The 21,085-nt window shown below is 39.5% G+C and overlaps 1 protein-coding gene across 1 annotated transcript in view; it reads right to left on the reverse strand.

Moving 5' to 3' along the window:
* The window catches only part of LOC139750776 (proteasomal ATPase-associated factor 1-like), a 37,897-nt gene that overhangs the window by 8,986 nt on the left and 7,826 nt on the right, over window positions 1-21,085 (reverse strand). Inside the window, exons 3-6 of the mRNA XM_071665506.1 lie at window positions 17,122-17,217; window positions 15,422-15,627; window positions 8,575-8,714; window positions 2,792-2,991 (exon numbers count right to left, since the gene is read on the reverse strand). Of these exons, the coding sequence (XP_071521607.1) occupies window positions 2,792-2,991; window positions 8,575-8,714; window positions 15,422-15,627; window positions 17,122-17,217 (642 nt within the window). The remainder of the gene's footprint in view (window positions 1-2,791; window positions 2,992-8,574; window positions 8,715-15,421; window positions 15,628-17,121; window positions 17,218-21,085) is intronic.

A 21,085-nucleotide genomic window follows, 5' to 3' on the forward strand; every position in this document is an offset into this window, starting at 1 on the left:
ATGGAATATTTGTGGAGTTGGGATTTAAAAAATCTGATGAATTGTTTGCACCTGATGAGGCGGATTGTCTCCATGAAACATGAAGTGTTGCATGCATGGAAGAATTACATGTTGAATAAAATCATCCGAATTCCTAATGAATTGCAATTTGATCAAGAAGGTAATGAAAAGGTAAGAGAGGTGTGTGGTAATAAAAAAAGAGTGTGGTTGAAAGAGCAGAAGAGGGCGTGTTGAAATAGTTTGAACGTATGGAACAAATGAATGAGGAAAGGTTGAAAAATAGGATATATGTATCAGAGGTGGAGGTAACAAGGAGAAGAGGGAGACCAAACTGGAGGTGGAAGGATGGAGTGAAAAAGATTTTCAGTGATCAGGGTTTGAACATGCAGGAGGGTGACAGTCATGCAAGGAACGGAGTGAACTGGAGCTGGGGTCGACATGCTGTCAATGGACAGAACCAGGGAATGTGGAACTTCTGGGGAAAGGAATGTGGGGCCTGGATGTGGATATAGAGCTGTGGTTTCACTGCATTACACATGAGAGCTAGAGATGGTGCTAACAAATGAGGCCTTTTTTGTCTGTTTTCCTGGTGCTACCTTGCTGACACAGGGGGTGGCGATCCTGTTTCCTGTGGGGAGGGGTGGTGCCAGGAATGGATGAATGCAAGCAAGTATGGACATGTACATGTGTATATATTCCTATGAGTCCATGGGGAAAATGAAACACGAAAGTGCACGTGGGAACTTATCGTGTTTCATTTTACCTGTGGACTCACAGGAATATCTTGATCACGCGCAAAATTGTGATCCTTTCCAAAATGTGCATATATGTATATGTCTGTGTACATGTATGTATAGAATTACATGTATATTGAGGAACAAGTAAACTAGGATGTAACTTTGAATAGAGAAAAACTGAAGGAAGTGAAGTGTTTTAGATATCTGAGAGTGAACTTAGCAGTGAATGGAACCATGGAGGTAGAAGTGAGTCACAAGGGGGAGGGGGTGAAGGTTCTGGGAGCAATGAAGAATGTGTGGAAGGAGAGAACATTATCTCGGAGAGCAAAAATGGGTACGTCTAGAGGAATAGTAGTTCCAACAATATCATATGGTTGCGAGGCATGGGCTACAGATTGGGTTGTACGGACATATACACACATATACATACATGTACACAGACATATACATATATACACATGTAAATATTAATACTTGCTTGCCTTCATCCATTCCCAGCACCATCCCATCCCCCACAGGAAACAGAATCGCAACCCTCTGCGCCAGTCATCTGTTCTTAATGCCGTCTCGCTAACTTGGGAAATAGTCAATGTGTATAAAAAAATAATGTATGCATGAAGTCTCATTCCTTGTTGCACCTCATAACCATACTTTTGTTCACATTTAAATTCAGTTTTTTTCGTTTACACACTCTCCAAAATCCATTAAGAGAGGTAGAAAAACAGTAGTAAGACAAGCAGAAATAAGCTAAAAGGTTGCACCTCTTCTGAGAGATGCCCTGCCTTGCCAAACTCTGCTCACATAAAAACTATTATACTATGCAAGTCAAAGCATGTCTCATCATCATATGAAAAACCATCTTCATCTGACTGTCTGCCTACTCATCACTATCATATTCTTTGAGTGAGAAAAAGGAAAGGAAGCAGATATATGCTAGACACCTGCACTTCCTTTCAGAAACGCTTCATCTTCCTGTGGTTTGCGCACCAGTAACTGTAACACAAATGTAATGCCCTCAGAACACTAACTGACACCAGATTTGGACAACAAGAATGTCTTAATAATCAATACAAAATAAATTCATCCACTCCTTTTTAAACTATGCCTCATTAACTTGTTCTTCCATTCTCTCAAACAAACAAAGCTGCTAACCACACAAAATAATGCACTCAGAACAATCACTGGCTGCCTATCAAGCACCTGTCAAACACCTTCTCAGATAAAGATCCTTCCAACAGAGACCCACTCAACATAGTACTCAATTCTATGCAACAGCACTAGACCCCTCTGACTCAGGCTACTATACAACTAACTATAACTTCCAAGTAGAAGTAAAAAGGTTATCCCTGCCTCACAGTTCAGAGGCCTCTACACACAGATCCCCCTAGCCCAACAATTATAGCAGTGACAAAACACATACATAATGAAATAGTCCAACAAGCACTAAACAACAGATCTCCCAACTCAATCTTAAACTCTACCCCACCAAACATAAACCCATCAAAAACCACTCCCCAAACAAACACGAGTCACACTTTCCCACTTACGCTCTGGACATCAACCATCATTGAAAAAACGCAAACACCATTTCAACATATCCGAAGAACCTTCATGCTCATGATGCAACGACCATAAACATCAAGCACTTACTATTCAGCTGCCTCTTCACCCTCTCAACATACGTGCACACACATCATAACACTTTATGACATGTGGTCCTGACTGGTGGATGTGGCCAGTATCCTGAGTGCTGCAGGGACTTAATGAGGATAGATGAAATTCCTCGGGAAGGAAGTAAATAGGTGAATACATAATAATGCTTGCTATCTATTGAATCATGCCTTTTATGTTCTGGCCTGCCATAAATGATAAAAGACATCCCTAGAACCCTGCATGGAACTCAAAATAAAAATCAATTACACAAAAGCTAAGAAAAAGTATTCTCAGAATAATAAGGGGCTATGGGTTCATTTACCTTCAGTTAAGATCGATATATTCCATGTAACTACGATCCAACATGACCTAATAAAAAATAATTTTCATAAAATACTAACCTCAGCATCAATGATCACCAGCTGCCCATCATTCAGTCCTACAACACCTAATGTGGGAGAGGCCCAGCAAACTGACAGAACTGTTGCACCAACTGTGAATGAGCCCATGAGGGACCGACTCTCCACTGCCACAAGGTAAACTGTTCCTTCTTCACAGCCTACCAGAAGCAACTTCCCAGCAGTGCCATGTTCAAGCTCATCTGTAAATAGTAAAAAAACAGAAAAGTGAAAAGATAATAATTTCTAGACGTCCTTCTATTTCTAATATCATTTTTCAGCTTACACATTTCTTCCAAAGCCCTCTCAGTCACAGGGCCATCGAGAACCATTTCACATGCATACCCCTGGCAAGATAATCCTCTTGACAAAACTTCAGTTTTCCACTCCTCCAACACATTTATCAAGATATACACAGTACACACAGATAACCATTATACATGACCTTACTCTTTGAATATGCATGTTGAACAGCATGGTCATTCCAGCCTGAGTCTTCATAAATTTGAACTTTCTCATCTTCCTTGCAAACAATAATTCTTGACCTGATTGATAATCCTTATCACCAACACCATTGCATGATAATATTCTATACATTTATCAGTATACCTTTCACTTGCTGAAAGCACATTTAATACCAAATCAAGTTTGCCCAGCTAAACATTACATGTATCCAAGAGCATTAAGATTGTAAAATACACTGGAAAAAAGTCTTAGCTGTAAGAGAAACATCTACATCTTTTTGTACCTTAAAGTATATATGCAAATTAATTCTAAGATCTCAGATGCTCAATTTGCTGGTTGAGTATGGGTAAAGACACTCGATACTCTAAGGTATCTCCATTCTTTGGCATTCTCTAGAATTTAGGGTCACAAATTTTTCTTATTATGAAATCTAAACATAAGCCAAATCCAAAGGAAGTTATTGTTACCTACTTCTTTAACATATGAATGAAAGATACCCAGTACATACATTGAAATCTATTACTCAGTATAACAATACAATTTCATTTTCTCAAATAGATGACTGAGAAATTTTTTTCGGAGACTGAGACAATATTAATGATGATATCAATGTGGCATTTTTTTCAAACTTGTTCACAGTTTCTTGGGTTATTGAGATAGTGCCAGGAACAGGAAAAGAAGTGGCCTCATTTGCTTACATCCACTTTCATGTGTAATGCACCAAAATCACAGCCCCAATCCACAACCAGCCCCCATAAAAGAGAACTTTATGTGGTTACCCCTGAATGCTTCATATTCCCTGGTTTAGTATGATGACAACACATCATCTCTTGTATATCGCTGTTCTATCTATATCTATGATACCTGTTCCCACCTCGAACTTCCTTAAGGGGGTGGCCATGACAACAGCCTCCATAATTAGTGAACTCTAATGCTGCTTCCAAGCCTTAAGTTCTTTATTCTTAACAGACCATTGACTGAGGGCAACTCTAATGCAGTGTTTGCAGAGGCTCTTACCTATTATTCCTACTGACTACTTCTACCTAATACTCCTATTTAATATTCTTACCTACTAACTGTATATAAAATTGCTCCAATTCACTCTATCCTGTGCATACCAAACATCCTCCTGCATGTTCAGGTCCTGTGCACTCAAAACTTTACGTCTCCATCCTTTCATCTCCAATTTGGTCTCCCCCTTCTCCTTTTTCCCCTCATTTCTGGCACAAATACTCTCTTTATCAACCTCTCCTTATTCATTTTCTTCATATATCTAAGCTATTTCAGCACAAACATTTCAGCTTCCTCAACAATATTCTTATTACGACCACACTTCTATCTTACCTCATCATTTCTTACTTGATCAACCCTCCTCACACTACATACTGTCCTTCAATATTTCATTTCAAACACTCACCCTTTTCTGTACATTCTCATCTAGAGTCTACACCTTGCATCTACACAACTCTCTTAGGAGTACTATATATACCTTCAAACATGGCAAAAAGTTTGGTGAAAAGACAAGAGGTGTTGCAAGACTTACATAAAACGAAGTGGCAAGGCAGCTGGAGTGCATGGGACTGCAGATAAACTTCTTAAGAAAGGTGACTGGTGTCAACTAGTTAATGAGAATCTTAAGTGTGTTTAAGGATCATGGTAAGGTGCCTGAGGATTGGCAGAATGCTGGTACAGTGCTGCTGTATCTAAAAGCAAAGAAGAAAAAGGAGAATGTTTGAATTATATAGAGTTATAAGTTTTGCTGGGTATACCTTGTTAATTGTATGGAAGGGTGGTAACTGAGAGGGTAGCGGCAAGCATACAGCATCAGACTTGAGAAGATCAATGTAGTTTAGGAGTGGTAAAGATTATGCATATCTGGCATTTGCTTAGAAATATTCATGTGAGTGGAAGGTGTTATAAATGTATGTTGTGGAAAGTGTTATGAATATACGGTGTGGGAGAAAAGCTATTGGAAGCAGTGAGGAGGATTGCATTAGCTTACAAGGGGACCAAAACAGACTTCAAAGCTGGTCTCATACATGACATGAAATTCAACTCAAGCAATTGTAAAGTAAAGAGAATGGGACAAAATGAAAGAAGGCTTCATTATGTTTACTCTTTATTAGGAGATAAGTTTCAGGATTGTGTGTGACAAGGACTTGGGAGTCATTATCATCCCTAACCTGTCGCAAGAGTCCCAAATCAGAACAGTGAATGAGACTAACTGTCTTCAGGCAAATATCAGAATAGCTTTAAAGAATAAGGATAAGAAAATATTTAGCAAGCTGTTCATATCTTACAAAAGGCCAAAGCTGGAATATGCTTCTAAAGTTTGGTCACCTCACCTAACAAAGAGCAGAGAGCTAATATACAAAGAAAGTGAAGTTGCAGGGAAAGACTGATCATAGCCTTCATGATTCTAAAGACTGATGACATGAGCAGTGAACAGTTCTTCGAGGGATGTACGGATAGAACGGGGACATAATATGAAGCAAGAAACTCGTTAGAAAAAGAAGAGAAGTGCTTTTACAGAATGAGTGGTTGATGAATGGAAAAGAATGACTGAGGACTTGGTTAATACAGACAGCATACATATATCTAAAAAGTTGTATGATAGCAGAGAATACTCAAGAGATGGGGCACCACAAGTGTAAACATCCCTCCCCATATGGTACAAATGGGTAATTACACTGATGATGTGGAAAGTGAACAGTTGTTTGAGAGATGTAAGGAGGGAATGAGAGGACATAACATGAGATTCAGCATGAAACTGTTAAGAAAGATGTGAAGTACTTTACAGTATGAGAGTGGTGGGTGAACAGGAATGACTAAAGACATGACTCAAATGCAAACAGCATACAGAATCTTTTTAAGTTGTATGATAGAAAAGAATGTTTAAGATATGGAGCCCCATGAGAGCAAAACTCCCTCTTCATAAAGTAAAAATAAGAAATTACACAAGCTTTAATAGAATTTTAGAACACAAGACCCAGTACTCAAGCTCTAATCTCCAAAAACTAATCAGATGCAGAAGTTTGTATGTAGTGCTGGTGGTATGGGAAACAACTAGTAGTTGGTAAGCAGCCAATGACCTGGGAGGTATATTACCAGTCCTATCCACCTGGGTATCAGGAGGGTTAGTGACATCTGCTTAGTGAGCTAGCACTTTAGTGGTTGTGAAGTTGCATGCCTCTAACCCAGGTAGCTGTTTTTTCTTTCTGTCTCACTAACATGTGGACTACTGGCATTCTGCCCACAAACATACAATCTCTCCTTGTCATATGTAAAACTTAACTCATGCAGCTCATTCTTTGTAACTCTACATTTTCCTGCAGTGGGCAGTAAGTGCTAGCCCTGCCTTTTGGCAAAATGGTAGGAGCATTAAATAGAAGTAGTAGGTAGGAGCACTTAGGCAGAAGACCATGTTTGCCCTATATTCCTAATGTGAGACTCTGGTGACAGGTTAGGAATGATGACCTCCAGTTCCCTCTCTCACACATATATTGAGGCCTTCATTTCACTTGTGACATCCTCATTAGTTTATATTTGTCCAAGGTGAATTTCTTCAACCACATATTAGACAATCTTCTGAGTCTCTGTGAATGCCCTTGTAAGATGATGAAATCCTTTTCATTTTTCACTTCCCTCATGACCCCTGAGTCAATCCATCAGTCTGTCTGTCTGTCAAACACTTTTACCAGATTCATAAATTCCACGTACAAATCTTTCTCTTTCTCCAAAAATTTCTCACATAACTTGTTCAGAGCAAAAACCTGGTCAGCACATGCTTTTCCAAACCTATAAGGCCACAATGCTCCTAGCAATTCCAGTGCTCTATGCATGCCACCACACGCTCACACATTCTTATCATCAAGTTATCCTTAAGGAATCTCTATTTCTTTTCTCCATTTTTGTTTCCATTATTCCTTTCTCTATACATCTAACTGACTTCAGCATAAACTGTTGCTAAGTTTTCTTGAATCATCAAATGACAAATGGAGTGCAGAGATAAAAGTAAGAAAATATAAAATACACAGTCTTCAAAACCTGTCTCCTGTAATGTATGTGTACCCTAAATATTTGCATGAATGTTACTGAATGTAAACACCATACTCTCTAGTTTAAACTTTTTGATCAAGCCTGACAGGTTAGGAGACATATGAGTTTTGGTAGAAGTTTGATGATGACCCATGGACAGTCAGAAAGCATGTGTGTGTTTTGCATAAAGATACATACGCAGTCCTGCAAAGCACACACACACTGATGAAGTGTCTGAACAATGACAGAACAAAAGATAAATGTGCATGCACAGGAGTGCTTCACACATATATAAATTCATTTAAGTACACATGCAAATCAGATGGCCTTGGTGAAGGTTGCTGACTGCAGTCAAAAATGGAAAGACAGTTATGACAACTGGTCAGTGACATGGAAAAATGCTGACCAGGGGCTTCTGCTGAAGGAATAACAAATGATGAAAAATCACAACTTTTCATGTCAAGATTCCTTTGGGGTACAGTTTTAATATCAACGAGTAACTCATTGTCCAAACTGTGTTGTATGGATATGTCTCGGACCATGAATGCATAAGAAAGGAAAAGGCAGATAATGCTGGAAATTAAATGCCTTAGGATAACATGTGGTGTGAAGCAGATTGATCATGTAAGATATGACAGTTTCAGAGACAGATATGGCAGTAAGCATAGTCTGAGAGATCTAACAAGTGTCTAAAATGGTTCAGATGTATGAAGAGGATGGGAAAATAGAGACTGATGAAGAGAATCTACTGGTCAAAAGTGTAGGGAATAAAGGGAAGGGGCACACCAAGAAAATGGAAAATGGAGCAATAAAGGCCCTTTGAGGTATTGAGGCCTGATCGTTCAGGAAGGCAAGAGATATGCATGTGATATAATGAATTAGATAGATATGGTAGATGGAGAGTAACATGTTGCCATGCACTGAACCAAGACATATAAAGCAGTCATTGTAAACCAAGTGAAAGTCTCTGATGCTTGGTAGTGGATGGCAGGCACTGCTTTCAGTGCATTACAGAAAAGAGCTACAAAGTGCAAATGTGTAAACATGGCCTTCATTCCTGATGCTACCTTGTTAAAGAATAAACAAATATGTATAAAAAAAATCACTATCTTAAGGTCTATATCTGGAGTAGATGGTCATTCAGAGACCATAGATACACTTATTGTAAATGAAGAAATCTAGCATTGTATATTTATCATGAGAACAAACAAACTGCTCATTCCATCATCTAAACATTCAATACATGATTTTGCAACATTCTGACATAAGGATACAGTATGTACCTGGTACTTCTGCAGGTGCTGGCAAGTTAATTAACCCTGAAACATCACTAAGAGCACAGCAATTTATGACAGATTCAGCAGAGAGTAAGGTAGCTATACATTTGGCTTGACCACAGTTCCAAAGCTTGGCTGTTCCATCCCTGTTGAAAATTAAAGAAAGTAAGTGCATTGCTGAAACACAAAAAATGTGTATATCTAGCAGAATCTTGCAACCTATGAAAAAGTTATGATCAAAACACAGGGGAAAAAATTTCTCCTTGACTTCCCTTTTATTAACAAGGTGAAAACATAACACAATGCAAAGATATGCCATGTACATTTCAACTCTGCACCTCTTTATACATCAACATCCTTTATGTCTTTTTTTTTTTTTTTTTTTTTTTATACTTTGTCGCTGTCTCCCGCGTTTGCGAGGTAGCGCGAGGAAACAGACGAAAGAAATGGCCCCCCCCCCCCATACACATGTACATACACACGTCCACACACGCAAATATACATACCTACACAGCTTTCCATGGTTTACCCCAGACGCTTCACATGCCTTGATTCAATCCACTGACAGCACGTCAACCCCTGTATACCACATGACTCCAATTCACTCTATTCCTTGCCCTCCTTTCACCCTCCTGCATGTTCAGGCCCCGATCACACAAAATCTTTTTCACTCCATCTTTCCACCTCCAATTTGGTCTCCCTCTTCTCCTCGTTCCCTCCACCTCCGACACATATATCCTCTTGGTCAATCTCTCCTCACTCATTCTCTCCATGTGCCCAAACCATTTCAAAACACCCTCTTCTGCTCTCTCAACCACGCTCTTTTTATTTCCACACATCTCTCTTACCCTTACGTTACTTACTCGATCAAACCACCTCACACCACACATTGTCCTCAAACATCTCATTTCCAGCACATCCATCCTCCTGCGCACCTCTCTATCCATAGCCCACGCCTCGCAACCATACAACATTGTTGGAACCACTATTCCCTCAAACATACCCATTTTTGCTTTCCGAGATAATGTTCTCGACTTCCACACATTTTTCAAGGCTCCCAAAATTTTCGCCCCCTCCCCCACCCTATGATCCACTTCCGCTTCCATGGTTCCATCCGCTGACAGATCCACTCCCAGATATCTAAAACACTTCACTTCCTCCAGTTTTTCTCCATTCAAACTCACCTCCCACTTGACTTGACCCTCACCCCTACTGTACCTAATAACCTTGCTCTTATTCACATTTACTCTCAACTTTCTTCTTCCACACACTTTACCAAACTCAGTCACCAGCTTCTGCAGTTTCTCACATGAATCAGCCACCAGCGCTGTATCATCAGCGAACAACAACTGACTCACTTCCCAAGCTCTCTCATCCCCAACAGACTTGTCTTGTAACACTATATTGCTAGATGGCTTACGCACAACTTCCTTTGGGAACCTAGGATTTTTTTTTTGCACACCTAATCATTCTTCTACCCTGAAAGTCATCTCACACACCATCTTTTCAAATGTGGCCGAACCTTAACAAAGGTCTTCTCTTATAACCTTCCTCATTCCCCTAATAATATATACTCTTACTCTTCACAATGATTCTGTACTTATATTCATACCTCACTACTCTTATCATTTAACCTATCCAAAGATCTCTTTTCTTTTATGTTTTCCATTTCCCACATTACCAATTACCATCAAGAATAGAACTGAATTTTTGAGAAAAAATTTTCACTTGGCTCCTTCCCCCACTGTCCTTTACTTTCCTATCATTTTACCCAACTTTAGACAATTTCCAATTTCTTAAGAAAACCAATTCAACAACTGCCTAAACTCTAGAATTCTAGTATTCTAATTGTACAAAATATCTAAAATATCTAAATTAATACCCATGTACATGAGATAAAGGAAGAAACCAGAAGAGATATGTAAGTTTTGGAAATTTGAAAAAATCCTCTATATAAGGTGGTGAACTGAGGGCAATATTGTGATTCTCTTTCCAAAAACGTTACTCTTTTCAGGTGGTGACTGCTGTTGGGTTGACAAGGGTCTCTGATTATTTGAGAGTGGGAATGGAACAAGAAGTTGCCACAACCATGGGTGAGAAGATAGCAATAGTGTGTGCTACCATAGCAATTTCATGGGTGCTAGGAACTAACTCCCTATATATCTAGGAGTTACCTCATTGCTCACAGGACACTGCATCAGGAAGAATAGGTTTCCTAAATATCAAAAACCTACATTTCTCTGATAAAAATCTGTACTTTGCTTTTGCAAATTCCTTAAAAAAGTCTAAAAAACAGTATCCATTCTCATTCTTGGCACTGAAGTTCTAGAAACATCTTTATAATGGTTGGTTGAGTCTGGGTAATTTCGCTGGAACCAACTCATGCTGGCATTCACTTACAATCACTAGCAATAACAACCCATGCTGGCATTCACTTATAATCACTGTCAATAAGATGTTTATATATATCTTTCAATCACTCTTTCAAAGACCTATATTGCATGTGAAGTCTTATTCATCAGTCTGTATCACTGTGGAAAAAGCTTCAACCCTTCTGTGTAGATGTATTAACATCTACACAGTATTTCATGTACCTCTGCTCAGCTACTCTAGTATCACCTAGTCTTAACAGTATCATCACTAGTTTTCCTCCTGCTATCTTTGTCTTTACAGGAAAATTGCGGGTGTTCCACCATAGTCCTAGTGTTGAAATATCTTTAAGTTAGTGTACTGCTACAACTGTTTCACAGTCTGTTTGAGAGACAGAAGCAACAATGCAGAGAAAAGCGAGTTGAAGCTGAGAGAAAGGTTGAGGTGATCTGTTAAACTGCTTCTGACTGAACTTCAGTGTAAAACCAAAATAAAAATCTAAAACTGGTACATTTCAAGTACTGGTGTTTAACTTGAGTATGAAGGCACATAAGTCTAAGAAAATCCAAGTATTTGGAAGTTATGAATGCCCTAACATACTTTCACTGCACAGTGAGTTTAAAAACTAGAGAGAATTACACAGGGATTGTATTATCTGAGTGACTTGGGACATAAAGTTACATAAAAATAGCAATAATATAATCTGTGGGGACAAGGAATGTCAGAATTTTGGAGTTCTATATTCTTAGAAATATGGGCCACAGACTGTAGTCCAAATATATCATAGCCTTAATAAAGTGTTTTGTACACCTCATGCAGGTTCTGAATGTTATCTGTTTGTCTTTCTTTTCTTTCAAACTATTCGCCATTTCCCGCGTTAGCGAGGTAGCGTTAAGAACAGAGAACTGGGCCTTTGAGGGAATATCCTCACCTGGCCCCCTTCTCTGTTCCTTCTTTTGGAAAATTAAAAAAAAAAAAAAAAAAATGAGAGGGGAGGATTTCCAGCCCCCCGCTCCCTCCCCTTTTAGTCGCCTTCTACGACACGCAGGGAATAGCATGTAAATCTGTTCTGAACAAAATATTTAGCCCTTAAAGAGCTGCCCACATCACATGATGTCCATCACTGGAAGGCAGCCAACATCATTCAGTGTTTCAACTTTTTCCACCATTGATTGAAGTAGATAGCCAATGACCAGGGAGGTACATTATCGTTGCTACCCACCTGGGTATTGGGAAGGTTAGTGACAGCTGCCTAGTGAGGAACCAAGTCAGTGATTGTGAAGTTGCACTCCTCTGATCTAGGTAGCTGTCTTTTCTTTCTGCCCCACACACACTTGGATTACTGGAATTCTGTCCATAAACATACAATCTTTCTTTGTCTCACATAACGTTTGACATCACTCAACTCACACAGCTCATTCTTCGTAACTCTAGATTTTCCTGTGGTGAGCACTATGCGCTAACCCTGCCTTTTGGCAAAATGGAAGGAGCAATTGACATTAGTAGTAGGTAGATAAATTTACACAGGAATATAATGTAGAAGTAGTCAGCAGGAGCATTAGGTAGGAAACTCTGCAAGCACTGCACTACAGTTGCCTCCTGCCAGTGGCCTCTCAAGGGTGAGGAACTGAAGGCAAAGAAGCAACAGTGCAGCTCACTAGTCATGGAAACTCCATTGCTGTGGTCAGCCCTCTGAGGGAGTTCCATCAGAGATATAGATAGATAGAGTGAATACCAGCAACAGTAGCAGCTGTAAAAGTTACTTCCACTGGCCAGTAGGAGTGGGTTAATTTCCATAATCCTCAGCACCCCAAAAGTCTCCATAGCAAATACATGTCCCTTAACTCCTCTGACACAAAAGCAAGCAATGAGGCCATAAAAAAAGAGCAAGATTACTGGATGACCTATATGGTGAGATAGAACACTTATCATTAGATGTATTAGGTGAAAAAAGTGACAGGTATAGAAATGAAAGACCCAGTGATTAGAATATTGGTAAGCACAAAACACTTCAATCTGCATTACCATCACCCACAAGCTTAGCCTTTGTGTGGTATCAAGGGACAGGTTTACGCCAACTATGCCCAAGTTTGAAGGATCTGATGTTCAGGGGAAGGATGACTTTAGTGTCACCAATGACAATAAGGAGCTTGAATATTTCCAAGTATATCTAAATGGCACAGTGATAGATAATATCAGTGAGACAAATAATTACCACCTTGCAGTCAGAAAGGATCATTCCTGAATTTCCAGTCAAACATCCTTCTTCTACTCACTCAGTACTCTATCAGGTCATCACAAAGGTTGTCAATAACTACAAAATAGCACAAAAATGTAATACAACAGCTACTTGTATGATTTATCTTTGTACCAATCCATCCTTTTTTCATGTGTGAGACAGCCTTCATAATAAACTTGCCATATAAGGGTTAATAACATATATCATACATAATTTTGTTACCAAAATCATAAGACTCAGGTGACGTGCCCTTATCTAATATCTGAGAGATTTCCACTTTCTGCATAAAAAGCTGAGAAAAGCAAGGAGGTTTCCTGCTACATGTTCTGAGAACAAAAAATTACTGTCGTGGCACATGTCAACACAGCATATGGCACTAGAGGGCCAACTCTGGAAATTCTGTACCATGCTGTACCATGGACTTTGAAAGTCTATATTTGGAAAAATTAAATTCTTAGCTTTCTACTAGAGCCAATTCATTTAAGATCATCAGTTAGCATAATTCTTTCTATTCTACATTACTATATGGTAGAGGATGTGTGGATCAGGTGTTTGCTTTGAAGAATGTATGTGAGAAATACTCAGAAAAGCAAATGGATTTGTATGTAGCATTTATGGATCTGGAGAAGGCATATGATAGAGTTGATAGAGATGCTCTGTGGAAGGTATTAAGAATATATGGTGTGGGAGGAAAGTTGTTAGAAGCAGTGAAAAGTTTTTATCGAGGATGTAAGGCATGTGTACATGTAGGAAGAGAGGAAAGTGATTGGTTTTCAGTGAATGTAGGTTTGCGGCAGGGGTGTGTGATGTCTCCATGGTTGTTTAATTTGTTTATGGATGGGGTTGTTAGGGAGGTAAATGCAAGAGTTTTGGAAAGAGGGGCAAGTATGAAGTCTGTTGGGGATGAGAGAGCTTGGGAAGTGAGTCAGTTGTTGTTCGCTGATGATACAGCGCTGGTGGCTGATTCATGTGAGAAACTGCAGAAGCTGGTGACTGAGTTTGGTAAAGTGTGTGGAAGAAGAAAGTTAAGAGTAAATGTGAATAAGAGCAAGGTTATTAGGTACAGTAGGGTTGAGGGTCAAGTCAATTGGGAGGTGAGTTTGAATGGAGAAAAACTGGAGGAACTGAAGTGTTTTAGATATCTGGGAGTGGATCTGGCAGCGGATGGAACCATGGAAGCGGAAGTGGATCATAGGGTGGGGGAGGGGGCGAAAATTCTGGGGGCCTTGAAGAATGTGTGGAAGTCGAGAACATTATCTCGGAAAGCAAAAATGGGTATGTTTGAAGGAATAGTGGTTCCAACAATGTTGTATGGTTGCGAGGCGTGGGCTATGGATAGAGTTGTGCACAGGAGGATGGATGTGCTGGAAATGAGATGTTTGAGGACAATGTGTGGTGTGAGGTGGTTTGATCGAGTGAGTAACGTAAGGGTAAGAGAGATGTGTGGAAATAAAAAGAGCGTGGTTGAGAGAGCAGAAGAGGGTGTTTTGAAGTGGTTTGGGCACATGGAGAGAATGAGTGAGGAAAGATTGACCAAGAGGATATATGTGTCGGAGGTGGAGGGAACGAGGAGAAGAGGGAGACCAAATTGGAGGTGGAAAGATGGAGTGAAAAAGATTTTGTGTGATCGGGGCCTGAACATGCAGGAGGGTGAAAGGAGGGCAAGGAATAGAGTGAATTGGAGCGATGTGGTATATCGGGGTTGACGTGCTGTCAGTGGATTGAATCAAGGCATGTGAAGCGTCTGGGGTAAACCATGGAAAGCTGTGTAGGTATGTATATTTGCGTGTGTGGACGTATGTATATACATGTGTATGGGGGGGGTTGGGCCATTTCTTTCGTCTGTTTCCTTGCGCTACCTCGCAAATGCGGGAGACAGCGACAAAGTATAATAAAAAAAATAAAAAAAATAATTACTATATATTCCATTCACCCCATCATAAGTGAGACAGCACAAGCAAACACAAATACACGAGTCAGTATATATATATATATTCATACAATCAAATTATGGCATTTGTCAATTATTTACACAATAAGGCAAAGATGTAAATGAAAAGGAGAATGGCCTCCTCTGTTAGCAAAGTATCATTTAACATAATAGGTGATTCAGTCAGGAAGCATATGGAGATAAATGAGAAACAGCAAGATATTAAATAGTGCACAGTTCAGATTGTGTAGAAGACTCCAGAGTGCTCCTATGGGTTACCAAGGTCAACTAATTACAGCTTACCCTTCACTCACTTGCTAACTGAGATTATATTTTTGCCACGGTCCACAATAGCTGTATCTAGAACGGCACCTGTGTGACCTTTAAGCACCACGGGACATGCTCCTGTGGCTGCATCCCAAATGCGTAACTGCATGTCTCCACCACCAGAAAGCACCACAATGCCGGATGGAAATAGTCGACATGTATACACATCAAAGAGGTGACCTTCAAGGGTCCTCTGAGGTGAAGAAATAAGCCATCATAAATAATTTTTTTTAAATTTTCCAAAAGAAGGAACAGAGAAGGGGGCCATATGAGGATATTCCCTCAAAGGCCCAGTCCTCTGTTCTTAACGCTACCTCGCTAATGCGGGAAATGGCGAATAGTATGAAAAAAAAAAAAAAAATAATAATAAGTTAACATTCTTACTGTTTCTCACTGCACATGCTAGCAAATTCTTGAGAAATACAGAATTTTCCATTGTGAGGCATATGGTGATACAGAGCTGTGCATATACTATGAAGTTAGAACTAAATGTTGCATACTGAGGAATTTTGAATATAATTTTCCTTCAAACAATATATTGCTTCTTTCATTTGATGAAATTATTTGAAGGAATTAAATAAATTCAAAGTAGAAAAACATCTTCAGTGTATGATCATCATTATAATAAAGACATATAAAGTTTGAAAAATTAAACACCACTGATAGGAAAGTTTATGACCAAAAGAAACCACACACATAACCATAAATCAAGCACTGGTAACTTATCTAATCGTTTTGCAAGTGCACAGCTTATTCTCTATCACCAGAAATTATATTTACAAAATCCCTCTGCTTACAGAACAATAAAACTAATATGAATAATAAAATGGCCGCTACTCTCTAGCAGGTACATGGCCAGTGCAGGCTGAAGGGATGTGGAAACCTGAGATCAGTGCAAAGACCAATATGGGTAATAAAATAGCTGCTATGCTCTTGCAGGTAAAATGCTAGTTCAGGTTCAAGAGATGTGGAAAACCCAGATTAGCATACAAATTAATATGAGTAATGAAATCGCTGTTACAATCGTGCAAATAAAAGGCATGGGTAGGTTTTGAAGACATGGAAAACAAAGACTACTAAACTGATCAGCATAAAGTTGAAAACTGTCTGGTTCTTGAATCCATAACTGCACAATCTAATATGCAACTGGTATAAGCAAACCAAGTTTTTGCTTGCATTAATTCATACAAATAAAACAAAATGAAAACAAAACTCACATCACAATTCTCAGAAATGCAAAATTATGAAAACATTAAAAATACATTCTTATAAATGCACAGCTGTAAAAATGAACAGCAAAGAGAATGAAATGGCCATTCTTAGTCCTGCAAAACTATAAAATCTTGATGGTTCTCTCTATTAGGATGTACCCCTCTACACTTTACAGAAACATTTCTCTGCTTGCTCAATGCCAAATATTAAAAAAAATATAATTTCCCAAAAATGAACCCTCCCCTTTCCTGTGTAAACCCCATAACTTTTTAAGTTAGTCAAACTGCTTTTTCTCTTATAAAAAATGTACAAAAAAATCATAAAATACAGACAAAATAATTAGAGAAACAAGAATGAACACTGTATTTGGAAATCAAATAAATAGTAACTATCCCTGTAGGGTAGAAAGGCAGAAGGATTACAAATAAAAAAGTACAGGCAGTAGTGCAAAGAAAGATTGCACAGGCTACTTTACCCTAACTTCGCCAGTTTTCGTTTCCCAAACGCGCAGCTTGTTTTCTGTGCAGACTGACACACCTAGTCCTCCATCAGCAACACCAAGACACAAAACCTATGCAGGAGATAATATGTCAGCCTAATCTTTCTAAAATAACACATAAATAAGATACACTGTGCTTCCATGAACACATATGCAGCATATACAAACACACAGGTAAATAAATAAGTAAATGGTTCTTCATATAAATAATACACACAGGTGTTACAGTAACGGGCTCCACCTGCACGTTGTTACATCATGAGTGAAAGGTCACTCCCTGTGAGGAAGTATTATCGTTATTGGACCAAAAAAGTGCAATCTCATCAAGGAACCTTTCATTTCTAGTGGAATCCATTATTTCCATGCTACATATAGATGCACAGCCTTAAAGTTGCAGGAGCCCAATAAAAGCGGTCCTGGAGTTATATAATTAAGAAATTTACTCTATACATATGTAGATTAGCATACTGTACCAGAGGACCTTATATGACATTGGGGTTACATTCCTGGACACCCCTCATTCTAGCAGAATGTTGTCATATAAGCCATGAACACCCATATTGGGGTGTTATGGTTCTGACCAAAAATTCTCCCCATCATGAAAATCTTACATAACTTAAGCCAAGTAGTGGGGAGGGCTATACTGACCTGGGAAGATTTTGGGTACAGTAATCCTTTCAACAAGCGACAATGATATAAACTTGCCAAATGTTATTTTCCACTCATGGTGAAACCTAATGCAGGCAGAATCTGTTAATACCCCAGTATGTAAATGTTTATAACATTTATCAATTTGTGAAAATATTTTTCATCTTACTGTGGTTTCGATGCATTACACATGATAGCTAGAAACTGAGTGTGAACAAATGTGGCCTTTTTTGTCTGTTTTCCTGGCACTAGCTCGCTGAAGCAGAGAATAGTGATGGTATTTCTTGTGGGCAGGATGGCACCAGGAATGAATGAAGGCAAGCAAGTATGAATATGTATATGTGTGTGTATATGTATATTATCCCTGGGGATAGGGGATGAAGAATACTTCCCACGTATTCCCTGCATGTCGTAGAAGGCGACTAAAAGGGGAGGGAGCAGGAGGCTGGAAATCCTCCCCTCTCGTTTTTTTTTTCTTTTTTTTAATTTTCCAAAAGAAGGAACAGAGGGGGGCCAGGTGAGGATATTCCACAAAGGCCCAGTCCTCTGTTCTTAACGCTACCTCACTAATGCAGGAAATGGCGGATAGTTTAAAAGAAAAGAAAAGTGTGTATATGTATGTTTATATATATGTGTATATGTTGATATGTATATGTATGTATATATGGCATTTGGACGATTTTTGCAGGGAAAAAATGCAATTGAGTGGGAGATGTATAAAAGAAAGAGACAGGAGGTCAAGAGAAAGGTGCAAGAGGTGAAAAAAAGGGCAAATGAGAGTTGGGGTGAGAGAGTATCATTAGATTTTAGGGAGAATAAAAAGATGTTCTGGAAGGAGGTAAATAAAGTGCGTAAGACAAGGGAGCAAATGGGAACTTCAGTGAAGGGCGCAAATGGGGAGGTGATAACAAGTAGTGGTGATGTGAGAAGGAGATGGAGTGAGTATTTTGAAGGTTTGTTGAATGTGTTTGATGATAGAGTGGCAGATATAGGGTGTTTTGGTCGAGGTGGTGTGCAAAGTGAGAGGGTTAGGGAAAATGATTTGTTAAACAGAGAAGAGGTAGTGAAAGCTTTGCGGAAGATGAAAGCCGGCAAGGCAGCAGGTTTGGATGGTATTGCAGTGGAATTTATTAAAAAAGGGGGTGACTGTATTGTTGACTGGTTGGTAAGGTTATTTAATGTATGTATGACTCATGGTGAGGTGCCTGAGGATTGGCGGAATGCGTGCATAGTGCCATTGTACAAAGGCAAAGGGGATAAGAGTGAGTGCTCAAATTACAGAGGTATAAGTTTGTTGAGTATTCCTGGTAAATTATATGGGAGGGTATTGATTGAGAGGGTGAAGGCATGTACAGAGCATCAGATTGGGGAAGAGCAGTGTGGTTTCAGAAGTGGTAGAGGATGTGTGGATCAGGTGTTTGCTTTGAAGAATGTATGTGAGAAATACTTAGAAAAGCAAATGGATTTGTATGTAGCATTTATGGATCTGGAGAAGGCATATGATAGAGTTGATAGAGATGCTCTGTGGAAGGTATTAAGAATATATGGTGTAGGAGGAAAGTTGTTAGAAGCAGTGAAAAGTTTTTATCGAGGATGTAAGGCATGTGTACGTGTAGGAAAAGAGGAAAGTGATTGGTTCTCAGTGAATGTAGGTTTGCGGCAGGGGTGTGTGATGTCTCCATGGTTGTTTAATTTGTTTATGGATGGGGTTGTTAGGGAGGTAAATGCAAGAGTTTTGGAAAGAGGGGCAAGTATGAAGTCTGTTGGGGATGAGAGAGCTTGGGAAGTGAGTCAGTTGTTGTTCGCTGATGATACAGCGCTGGTGGCTGATTCATGTGAGAAACTGCAGAAGCTGGTGACTGAGTTTGGTAAAGTGTGTGGAAGAAGAAAGTTAAGAGTAAATGTGAATAAGAGCAAGGTTATTAGGTACAGTAGGGTTGAGGGTCAAGTCAATTGGGAGGTGAGTTTGAATGGAGAAAAACTGGAGGAACTGAAGTGTTTTAGATATCTGGGAGTGGATCTGGCAGCGGATGGAAACATGGAAGCGGAAGTGGATCATAGGGTGGGGGAGGGGGCGAAAATTCTGGGGGCCTTGAAGAATGTGTGGAAGTCGAGAACATTATCTCGGAAAGCAAAAATGGGTATGTTTGAAGGAATAGTGGTTCCAACAATGTTGTATGGTTGCGAGGCGTGGGCTATGGATAGAGTTGTGCGCAGGAGGATGGATGTGCTGGAAATGAGATGTTTGAGGACAATGTGTGGTGTGAGGTGGTTTGATCGAGTGAGTAACGTAAGGGTAAGAGAGATGTGTGGAAATAAAAAGAGCGTGGTTGAGAGAGCAGAAGAGGGTGTTTTGAAGTGGTTTGGGCACACGGAGAGAATGAGTGAGGAAAGATTGACCAAGAGGATATATGTGTCGGAGGTGGAGGGAACGAGGAGAAGAGGGAGACCAAATTGGAGGTGGAAAGATGGAGTGAAAAAGATTTTGTGTGATCGGGGCCTGAACATGCAGGAGGGTGAAAGGAGGGCAAGGAATAGAGTGAATTGGAGCGATGTGGTATACCGGGGTTGACGTGCTGTCAGTGGATTGAATCAAGGCATGTGAAGCGTCTGGGGTAAACCATGGAAAGCTGTGTAGGTATGTATATTTGTGTGTGTGGACGTATGTATATACATGTGTATGGGGGGGGGGGTTGGGCCATTTCTTTCGTCTGTTTCCTTGCGCTACCTCGCAAACGCGGGAGACAGCGACAAAGTATAATAAATAAAATATATAAATAAATATGCATGTATGGGTGTTTATGTATGTGTATATGAGTGGATGGGCCATTCTTCATCATCTGTTTCCTGGTGCTACCTCGCCGATATGGGAAATGGCGGTCAAGTATCATAATAACATTAATGATATTAATAATAAAAACATTCGTTTTCTACATGAAACCACTAATAAATGATTGCTCTATAAATATCAAATACATCAAATAGTAAATCATACTCCAACTTCACCATTTTGAAGAAACTACGCTGATTGCTATTATAAATATCTATACTAGTGTGAGATATATGGTAAGAGGGGGCCTACTGAACTTGGGACAAGTGATAGGGCCAGATTATGAAAGGGAAAGATCAACACACTCTACAAACCATAATATGTGCCTCAACACAAAAATGGATGCCATGAACTGAAAAATGGATTTTCATATAATTTTCAGGCATGCTGCACAAAGAGTACACCAGTACGTTTCTGATCATGCATCATGTGTTGTCTGAGCATGAGTGTTAATACTTTACA

The sequence above is a fragment of the Panulirus ornatus genome, chromosome 10 (genome assembly GCF_036320965.1).
Source record: "Panulirus ornatus isolate Po-2019 chromosome 10, ASM3632096v1, whole genome shotgun sequence".
Taxonomy (NCBI): domain Eukaryota; kingdom Metazoa; phylum Arthropoda; class Malacostraca; order Decapoda; family Palinuridae; genus Panulirus; species Panulirus ornatus.